The sequence below is a fragment of the Solea solea genome, chromosome 7, assembly GCF_958295425.1.
Source record: "Solea solea chromosome 7, fSolSol10.1, whole genome shotgun sequence".
Classification (NCBI taxonomy): domain Eukaryota; kingdom Metazoa; phylum Chordata; class Actinopteri; order Pleuronectiformes; family Soleidae; genus Solea; species Solea solea.
The window spans coordinates 11367153-11378062 of record NC_081140.1 but is presented as its reverse complement, the minus strand read 5'-3'; the positions used below and the strand labels follow the sequence as shown (position 1 = coordinate 11378062).

The following is a 10910-nucleotide window of genomic DNA, read 5'->3' as shown; positions in this document are numbered from 1 at the left end:
GCCGTCAGAGGGAAAGAATGGAAAGGCATCTGAGCGGAAATGAAGCACTTTCCTTCAACAATGTGAAAAGAGACACACTTTTGGAAATCTTTGTCAAATATTGAAACTCTTTTATTTGCAATAAAAAAAAAGAAAATCTAGTTTTTCGTCAAACTTTTTTTTGAGGTTTCTTATTTAATGGTTTTTGGCTGATAATAATAGTGTTGCATCATAAAGAGAGTGAATGACAACAGATGCAGAAATGGTATTTATATTGTAATACATAATAAATATATTCAAGCAAATGTTAAATTATTTCTTATTTCAAATATGCAAGTTAAAACGTATTTTTTTAATTCAAATTGATGATAGTATAGTTTTGTCTGTGACGTTGCCTGGCAGAATTATATGAAATAGTTCTTTGTGCTGTATCATTTTTCCCAAAGTCAAACCTGCTTACTTTTTCTGTTTATACTTTCCCTCATTGTCAAAGTGACCTTTAATCATTCTCAAAAAAACATTTTTAAGGTCACCGACTCCTTGGTGAGTGCTGAGGTGTCTAGAGTTGCACTTTCCTGTGGTGCAAAATGAAGTTTATAATAAAGGTTGCTTAGTGGAAAGTGTCAAAGTTTTACTGCTGACATGGAGATTTGTGATATTTGTGATACCAACTTGGAATCCACTGTATGTCTATCAACAGTTTAACTTATGGGACAGCAAAATAAACACTGATTTTGTCACTGTGTTTCAATTTGGATTTGCCTCTGATGTTAGTATACACATATTCTGAAATGTACACTTGCATGCAGCTCTTAAAAACTCACTGGGCACGGAGACAAAGACCCTGATTCTTGAAGAGATCTGATTATATTAAAATCATGCTGATATTGAAAGGGATATAACCGTTACGTTGAAGACACCCCTGTGTGTTTTTAACAAACAGAAATGACAAAATAAATTAAGTGAACGCCTGGAAATGTGGGGGTGTTTTGGAAACTTGAAGTCACTTCTTTTTATTGCAACTTTTAAGACATTTGCAGTTGCAGAACATTCAAGGACATGGAAAATGTTCACATTTTCACACATTTTTAGGACCAGAACAGAGATGGTAAATATTGAAAGGCCCAAAGAAATATTGACTTAAGATCTGATAAAAGGAGGACATAAAAGAGAGTAAAAAATCCCAGTCAATTACTGTCAATCTGATTTGCTTTGAACCTAAATCTACCTGATCTTCCCTCAAAGCCATGGAATAATAAATTATACACTCAAAAATCATACAGTGTCTCCATCACCTCGCCTCAAACAACAACATCCGTCCATCCACACGAGTCGGTCTGTCCTCTCAGAGTTGCTACACCACAGTCTTGAAGGCCTGCAGTATCATGTTGGTTTGGTGGATGAGGTGGTTGGCGCTGTCAAACACGTTTATCACTCTGGAAAAACAACCGTGACAGAGACACAGGGACACACGCATCAGTCATACAGCAATGAAACCATGGCAAGAGATACCAGCACTGATCTGGTTGGAATCGGAGAACATGAGGCTTCAGAGAAAACACGCAGAGCACAAAGCCATGGGAAATGGGTCGAGGGGAACATTCAGCAATGGTGGATTTGATGGAAGCGGGGTCTGTGGCAGCCATGTAGATGATAGTGACAGTAAGTTTGTCTATGTGTGTGTGTATTATCTTCTGGCATAAACATGGCACTTGTCAGGACCAGCTAGTCCTCATGGGGACCAAAACCTGGTCCTAATAAGGCAGAATGTCATTCTGAGAACTGGTTCAGTTTAGGAATTAGCTCTGAATTGTAGGTAGGTTACAGTTGGTGTTCGGGCAGGGAGGGGGGGCCAATGAGTATCTCGTCTGGTCAGTAGGGGGCCAGCTAAGTGAAAACATTTTATATTTTAGGAAAAAGCTAAAGTGTTTTTGCAGAATTTCAAAATAAAAATGTCTGTGTTGATATAGACCAATATTTGTATGAATCATTTTTAATGGTTTTTATGATTAAAAAAAACAACAACCTAATAGTAAGTGGTAGACCACATGGCATTAATTGGAGGGCCATAACCACAAGTATGGGACTTCTGGGTTAGGGTATTAACTGGTTACTGTATGTTTAAAGTTAGGGATAACACTTTGTTGAAGCTGTCCGAATGAATGGAAGTTAATGTGGTGTCTTAAGAAGAATGTGTGTGTGAGGAGACGGAAACAAATAAAGCAAAATCAGAGAAGAAGAAAAATTGCAAAACAGTGAATAAACTAGAGGCAGTGTCATACTTTCCGTCTTTGAAGAATGTTTTGAGAGTGTCGCTGAAGCTCTTGGAGTATTTCACAAACTCTTTCTTCTGCTGCTCCAGAACCTTAACAATAAATACAGACATTCTTTCAGCTCAGCTCATTTCATTTGTGTGTTTGCACTTGTTTACACTCATCCATGCAGCTTCTTACCCGTCTGTTCTGATACTGGTATTTCTTGAAGACACTATTAACTGTGTCCAACAGCTCCTTTATGGCACTGGCGATATCTCTGTGGATGACACACACTTAATAGTAGTACATAAAAAACACACAGTGTATCAAAATGTGTCTGTTTTTTGAGGAAGCGATAACCCTGAAACCACAGTTCCTTGATCCTCCTCATTCTCTGTTTTTCTCCCCTCTTGAATTCTGCCATTCCATAACACATCACTTTTTCAGCATTCCCTTTGAATTGATTTTATTTCTAGGCTGTCCACTGGGTGAGTAACTTAAGCGGATACTTATAAAGAGTATTGAATTCGATCAAAGTAATGTCAAAGTGAGCCGAGGAAATGAAACATCTCTGTCTTTCTCTGTCTGCAGTGCAGTTTTCAGCTTAAAAAAAATAATTAAAAAAATCGCATGCACAAAGCTTTGTCATCACTATTCCACAACATAACATACAAAGAAAATGTGTAACACTGAGAACCGCATGTTTGTGCTGAACGTTTCAACGATTTGGTTTCTAAACTTTGCTCCAAAGGCTGATAGTAGAAAGCTCGAGCGTGGACCTTTGAGTTGAGATTACTTCGTCATCCATAAAGTTCCAAGGTTGCAAATAAAACCTCTTGCTCCAGATTTATAACCTGATTTGATTTCACTCCATCTGCAAATTTAAAAACCATACTGCAGGTATTACATCATTTTTTTTAAATCCCTCCTTGAAATACAGAAGCACAACTACAATTTAAATGGAAAGTTAAATGATACTTTACTCATGTTTAATGTGAACACACAAGTGCAATCAACCACTAAGATGTTTCTATTCACCCTCTAACAACCAATGCAGTAAAAATGTAGAAGTTTGCTTCACTTAGCAACCTAAGTTGCTAAGACTGTCAGGATTGGCAATAGAACATCAGCCAGCATCATCACAAACATTGGCACTCCACAAGGATGTGTCCTCAGCCCCATCCTCTACACCCTGTTCACACATGACTGTGTCGCCTCCCACAAAGACAACACCATCCTGAAGTTTGCTGACGACACTGCAGTGATAGGATGCATCACTGCGGCGGACGAAGCGGCCTACAGGACGGAGGTGGACAGTCTGGTTTCTTGGTGCGAGGACAACAACCTCACCCTAAACACAGACAAGACGAAGGAGATGATAGTGGACATGAGGAAGGAGAGGAGACCTCACCAACCACTGTTTATCCGGGATCTTGAAGTGGAGAGGGTGAGCAGCTTTAAGTACCTCGGGGTCCACATCACTGAGGACTTCACATGGACCACCAACACAACACAGCTGGTCAAGAAAGCACAGCAACGGCTGTATTTTCTGAGGAGGCTGAGGAAGTTTGGCATGTCGACAAAGATCCTCAGCAACTTCTACAGCTGTGTCGTGGAGAGCAGTCTGACCAACTGCATCAGCGCGTGGTACGGCAGCACTACGGCCATGGACCGCAAACGCCTGCAGAGAGTGGTAAAGACAGCTGAGAGGATCACCAGGTCCCCACTGCCCTCTCTGCACAGCATCTATCACCGCAGAGTCCACAGGAGAGCTGCCACCATCATAAAGGACAGCACCCACCCACAACATGGACTGTTTACACTCCTGCCCTCAGGACGGAGGTACAGGAGTGCCAAATGCAGGACCACACGTCTAAGGAACTCTTTTTACCCCACTGCGATCAGAATCCTTAACAGCTGAACAGGACTACAATAATCTTGTCACCTGGTTACACTGTCACATAATCTGTTACCGTCACTTTAAACCTGACACATGTCACTTTAAATCTGTTAAATCTGTTTGCACAGCATCAAATTGCACAACCAGTGTTCACTTTATGTACAGTTCTTCTTCTTGTATATATGCATACGTTTACACTTATTTCATGCATATATATATTTAGTTTTTTTTGGTAATATTTATATTTATATTTTCCTTATGTATATTTATACTATTTTACAAAAGCATTTCTTTTCTACTTTATGCTGGTGTTTTTGAGTGGACAGCAAAGTAAGAATTTCATTGTACAGGGAAACGTGTTTCTTTACTGTGCATATGACAATAAACACTTTGAATCTTGAATCTTGAATCTAAGTGTGAGGAGTGTGTTTAAGTGTTTGTGACACCTAACACTGACCTCAGTCTGCTGAAAGATTTTCATCATGTGCTCGCTCACCTTTGTTCCTTTAAGCGTCATAAAACAGATTTGCATTGACTTGTTGTCTTTTCTTTGACTCCATAGTCAATAGAGTTTTTGTTTCTGTTCTGAAGAAGTCAGGGTCCTCATCATAGAGACACAAATACAATCCTAATCAATTATTATAATTTTTAAATAAAGCACTGAAATTATTAAGTCTCTTTTTTGTGTGTTTTAGACACACACAAACACACATTTTGTACAGCATTCTTAGTGGGGACAAATAAATGCCTAATCCACCCATAACCTAAAACCAATTTAAGCCCTAATACAAAAACCAAGTGTTAACCCTCAAAAAACCAAGCCTAACAAAGATAGGTTTAAATTCAAATGTGTCCTCACAGTCAACTACAGACATGTATATACACCCACACACACATACCGAGCTGCCTTACTTGATGGTCTGAAGGAAGCTCACTCTGTCACTGATCTCATCTGGTATGGTGCTGAGGATGTGTTTCAGAGCGCGGGCCCTCTCGTTCAGCTCCTGGAACTCTGGCTCTTGCCTGTCAATCATGAACTCTGAAAAACAGAGAGGAAGAGGAAAATACAAAAGCTCAGCGACAGACGCATCAACGCGCGTTAAAATAGCTGCAGGAGGCACCAAAACTGAGCAGCTCATAACAGTGACACGTCTACATTGCAGTAGTCCTCATGGAGACCTGGTTCTGTTGAGACAGGGCCTCATTTCAAAGGCTCTGGTTAAGTTTAGGGATAAGATGCATGTGACTTGTGGTTACTTTACTTTAAGTTAAGTTAACTTTGCATTCTTTAATGTGGGGTTGGGTTTAGTTTGTTGGGCAGCGTTAACGTAGAACTTGGAATGTGCTATGCAGGAGGTAGATTTAAAATTCATTCAAAGTGTGTGTCTGTGTGTGTGTGTCTGTGTAGTGGTCTGAATTCATTACTACCATCAATCACTGTACACAGCACAAGGAATTCAATTACAGACAGAAAGGAAGGGACATTGGAGAACAGGGAGAGGAGTGGATTTGTGGAGAAACAGCTACCCCCAGTGGATAAAAGAGTCCGTGCAATATGACAAAATGAACAGCAGGACAGTTAAGATGGAAATAATCCAGTTTAGAACTAAATATGAGCTTCTTCCTCTGGAGTTAATGCAAGAAACATGTGTATGTGGATGTGCCCAGTTAATGTTTGTGAGTTTGGTTTTTTTTTCATATCAACACACTTTTACTCAAACACTCCTACTCCACAGCCTACCTTCTACACCGTCTCCAGCCATGCGAAGTAGAGACTCATTATAGTTGATTCGTAACCTCTTCTTCTCTAGTATTTTGATAACAATGCTCTGGGTCAGACCAGGGTTCTCCTTCTCTGCCTTAAAAACACACAAACATACTGTTAACAGTGATCAAACATACAAAAGAACAAAAAAACTGATCTCGCTGAAATGATTTCTAATGTTTCTAATGGCATAGGCACAGTTACTAGGAGACACGTGGCAGTCGAGTCCATTAAAGGTAAAAGAAACTAACCTTGATAAAAGCTGCTCTCAAGGTCTGCGCTGCTGATAAGTTGACTTGCTCCAGCTGCAAGTTAGAATACAAAGACACACAAAGAGTAAGTCCATTTACACAAACCACAACACATACACACACACACACACACAGCTTAGCTCTTATCGGTGTCCCTGAAATGTAATTCTGCAGAAACTACATACAAACCAGACAACATGGAATGTCAAAGAAGGACACTGTGTTATTGTACTGATTGAGTCAGTGCATCTGTATTCTCCTGCTAAAAAAGTGATGGGATTAGTTTCTCTGAGCTTATATTGTAATATCAAGGATCAAGTTTCAACTTTCATATGTGAAAATTGCAGTTGGAATTTTAATGATTTTTTTTTTATTAAAGACAAGAAAAGAAGGGAGAGAAAGTTCCATCCATTCATCTTCTCCTGCTTTATCCTCTGCAGGGCCACATAGAGAGACAAACAGCTGTTCACTCTCACACTCACACCTGATGTGCAGTCAATTTAGAGTGTCCAATTTGCCTGATGCCCATATTGCATGTTTTTGGACCATGGGAGGAAACCGGAGAAAACCCACGCACACACAGGGAGATCATGCAAACTCCATGCAGAAAGGCTCTTGTTCCGACCTGGTCTCCAACTTGCTGCAAAGGCAAGACTGAGGTGGCCCGAGAGAAAGTTGTGCAATGAAAAGAGTCAGCACTGCTATGTGTTGTAGAAGAAATTTGTTCATTCATTTTTTTTTTTTTTACTACTTTCTCCTCCACATGGATCCAATCACAGCTCACATTGGGTGAAAGGCAGGACACCCCGGACAGGTCGTCAGTCCATCGCAAGGCCAACATGTAGAGAATTCTTTCTTTCACAAATACCGTCCACTTAGAGTGTCCAATTAACCTCTGCATGTTTTGGGACTGTGGGAGGAAACGGAAGAACGCGGAGAAAACGCACGCACCCATGTGGAGCACATGCAAACTCCACACAGATAGGCCTTTGGTCAGAACAAGTCTTGAACCCAGGTCTTTCTACTGTAAGCCTCAACCCCACTGTGTGGCCCCATAAAAGACATTCATTTGACAAATGTATTGTCCTGATTAATTTTGTCATTCAAACACAATAATCCTGTTTTATGTGGCACAATACAAAATAGCTCTGCTCTTTAAAGTACCTCTCTTTCTCTGTGTGTGTGTGTGTGAGGCCATTGATTAGAACATAAAGAGTGTAGATGTCAGTTTAAATTGTTTTCAGTTCAAACTGCAGTGTAATTTGTTTGATATATGAGGCCCATTGTTCTGCTTTCGTGTGTGTGATGACATATACTGTACAGTTTCCCCTCGAGTTTCTCTCTTGTCGTGGCTTTTTTTGATTTAACAACACCTTTCGACTCTTAATAGTCAGCCATGTTTGGATGGGGTTTGGGTTGGTCTTTTTTGCACTTAAACCTTTTCTTTAACAACAAGTTCATGGATTAAGATACAGATATTAAACACACATACACTGTCAATAAAAGATTGACAAACAGAATATTGTATTTCATAGAGCTGCATCATGTATAGTGACACAGTATAAAACAATATATACTCTGCATGTTTGGATTAGTGTCATAATGTGTCCTTATCCACTTCTTCATTTTAATGTTACTGTTTTATCATAATTCTATTATTATATTCTTGCACATTAACCTTGGAGCTTAGCACAAAACCATTCTCCCTGCAAACCTCTGCCAGCATTTTTAATTTAGCACTTTTCCACAAGCTGCTACACCACATGTCCCCTTTACATTTTGTTTTTAATTGCCTTGTTTATACAACTTTGAACTTTTTTACCTTAGCTTAAAACCCTGTAGTCCTCACCTGGTTAAAAACAGGATACATCACAGAGTAGAGAGCCATGGAGAATAGTTTGGCGGTTTCAGCTTCATTCTTCATGTCGTTCATGGTCATCCTTGACCAATCAATGGCCCTTCAAGTGCGTGCCCGTTCACGGATGCCAGTCTCACCGCATTCAATCACTCACAGCGGCTGACAGAACAGGAGCGGACAAGAACCTGAAGGAGGAGAAGGCAGAGAGACAGATGAACAAGCAGGGAGAAATAGATGGTGGTTGACGAAAATGACAAGCCAAGAGCATTAAAAGAAGTCATACTTGTTCACATAAATTGTAGACATTTAATGATGAGTTAACAGAAAGTAAGTCAAATAGGCTTTTTATGATGTTTCCAACACTGCACCAGCTCTAAAATCCTACGTGTACTAATTCCCAGAAAGCCTTTTTTTTTTCTTTCTTTACAGCCATCATCACAGGAGAGCCACAGTGCAAAGTGTGTACTTTACTGTTCCACTAGATGAAATGGTGACAAAAATGCAATGAGTCATACCTGACAAGAAACACCCTCTCCAGTATTACTGCTGCAATAAAAGTGTCACCATGATAAATATAGAAACTTGGCTTAAACATTCGATGTCATAAGGAAGGAGTGAATCCTGGTGGTAAATAAGTTGTCTGTCAATGGCCTGTGCTGTGTCTCTTTCACTTAATTCACATACACAAACACATATGTCTGACATCTCCAGGACCAGTTCTTCCACAGCCACTATTTACTGTGTGACACGTTGCCAGAATGACATCATTATACTGTGCATTCATTACTCAACAGATGATTTAAAACAGGGCTGGGAGACTCACTAACAAACCACAACACTGTTCAGGGCTACAGTGTGTCATCGCCAGCTGATCCGACAACAACTTCAGGCCAAAACCCCCTGCCTTCAAACTAGCAGAGGGCCAATCTGTTTTTACTAGACGAGTCAGTTTGCCCTTTGATACTCTTTACAGCACAAACATGAGGGTTATAACGGCACCCAGTGCAGTAGCATTTCTTGATGAGATAATTACAAGAAAATGATTGATCAGTGTATTTAACAACTGTAAGTGGGCGACGACAATCACACATTGTTACTAAGGCGGAAAATTGAATTGCAATTTTAAACAATGCAATTAGCAAATTGCACATTTATTTGCTATATGTTCTCTCCAAATTAAAAAAGAAAACTATTTCTATATTTAGGTTCTCTACCTTGTATTAGAATATAAAGGTGTTAAAGGAAGCGTAGAATTTGAGGGGATCAAGCAACAGAAATTGGATATATGGTTTAAAATGATGATGATCACATAAAAAATTTGAAATGGTGTGTTTTCATTATCTTCCTCTTCCATGGAGTCTGCCATTTAGTGCCATTGTGTTTTAAAACTATTAGACAATGAATACTGCTCTGAAACTGACTTAACGATGTTAAATGATGTTGTAAATCAAACTGAAATTGCAATACTAGTTAGACAAACTGCAATTAGAGATGTTCCCCAGATCATTCCGCCCTTATAATAACAGTGCAATGAGTGCAATCAGAGATCCATTCAAGTAGCATTGTGTCAACCACTAATTGACAAATGCGAGTAGAGACTGCAAAGTGGAAAGGTAAAACTTTCTTGGAAGCCAGTGGAGAAGAATGCGTGTGGGAATGATGTGCTGCTGACAGGTTTGGGTTTGGGTGAGATCACTGACTGCTGAGCTCTTCTGGACAAAATGGATCCAATCGAGATCCTTGCTGGGTAAATCAGACAGGACTCCACTGTAGTAGCTAAGGCCGGAAGTGATGAAAATGTCATTCCCAGCAGCATACGTGCATGTGTGTGAGTCCATGTTCTCATTTTGTTACCTTTATAGGACCTTGTCTGGTATAAAAACAGATTTTCTTTTTCACATGAATTGCGGTTCAGGTAAGGCATTACCTGGCTATGGTTACGCTGGTTAGGGATTAGGCTTTCACATAGGTTTTGCTGTGTCCTAATAAGAATATCTACACAAACCTGAGTGAGAGTGTGTAATGGATATATAACAGGATAGATAAGCTATGCATTTACTCCATTTGCCCCTACTTTTTGAGAGACAGTTTTGAAATACATAAGTGCTCACATTAATGTGATCGATAACTACTCTTTAAAAAAAAGAAGTGTTTGAGATGGTTGAAACATCACATACTCTGGGTTGAGACTCACAGATGCGTTTCGCATGATATTTATGTACTTAATTTATGTTAAGTACTGTAATTAATTTGTCAAACATGTGTCTCTTGGAAAGGTCTAGTTTGCCTATTAACTGAATATATTAAGTGTCACAGAAAATGTAGTAAAACAAGCATAATAAGCAAAAACACAGGGTTATGTTATATGTTAAGTGTATTCAAATGTATAATTATAACGACAGTAATAATACAACTGCTGTTGCTATGATTCCTACTGTCTCGATCTTCACAACAGGAGTAAACTTGTTTTATACACTAGCCTTTGTTGACACAGTAACTGTACTGTACCTCCTGTTCCTCCCTGTCAGTTTATCGCATAACATGACTGTGTGAATTCACTATGGTGTCGCTGATAGAAGCCTGTCATTTTTGTTTTACCTGCGGTGAAACAGCTGTCAGAGAAGCGGTGCGGTCCTGTTGATGTCACGGAGCAGCGGCGTGCTAATGTGAGATTAGCTGCTCATCAGAGCAGGTGATCAACTTCGTCCCAAATATCGCAGGCGAGAGCGGTGTCGCTGTGAAGCTACGTACGGTCCTTATGACACAGCGGCAACAACAACAACCGACAACCGGTTCCACTGTTTGCTGCGATAAACAACAGCCTCCTGACGTGTTTAGTGTCTCATTCAGGAAGTTTTCCGTCCGATTAAACGCAGCTGAGAACCGGGTGGGTCAGTAATGT

The 10910-nt window shown here is 39.8% G+C and overlaps 1 protein-coding gene across 1 annotated transcript; it reads right to left on the bottom strand.

Moving 5' to 3' along the window:
• Positions 1 to 964: 964 nt before the first annotated feature.
• pdcd10a (programmed cell death 10a) lies at positions 965 to 10910 on the bottom strand. Its single transcript, XM_058634853.1, has 8 exons — positions 10607 to 10910; positions 8000 to 8193; positions 6151 to 6204; positions 5876 to 5993; positions 5047 to 5173; positions 2433 to 2511; positions 2262 to 2344; positions 965 to 1415 (listed from the first exon to the last, which is right to left on the bottom strand). Exons 2-8 carry the CDS (start codon positions 8087 to 8089, stop codon positions 1334 to 1336), a joined length of 633 nt encoding a protein of 210 aa, XP_058490836.1. The 5' UTR covers positions 8090 to 8193; positions 10607 to 10910; the 3' UTR covers positions 965 to 1333.

Excerpts from the sequence above, each read along its gene's own strand:
- pdcd10a (XM_058634853.1), bottom strand. The coding sequence starts at position 8,089 with ATGACCATGAACGACATGAAGAATGAAGCTGAAACCGCCAAACTATTC. Across the intron at positions 5,174-5,875 it reads GGCTGGAGACGGTGTAGAAG|AGTTCATGATTGACAGGCAA; the intron begins GTAGGCTGTGGA and ends TCTGTTTTTCAG. Across the intron at positions 2,345-2,432 it reads ACCAGTATCAGAACAGACGG|GTTCTGGAGCAGCAGAAGAA; the intron begins GTAAGAAGCTGC and ends TTTATTGTTAAG.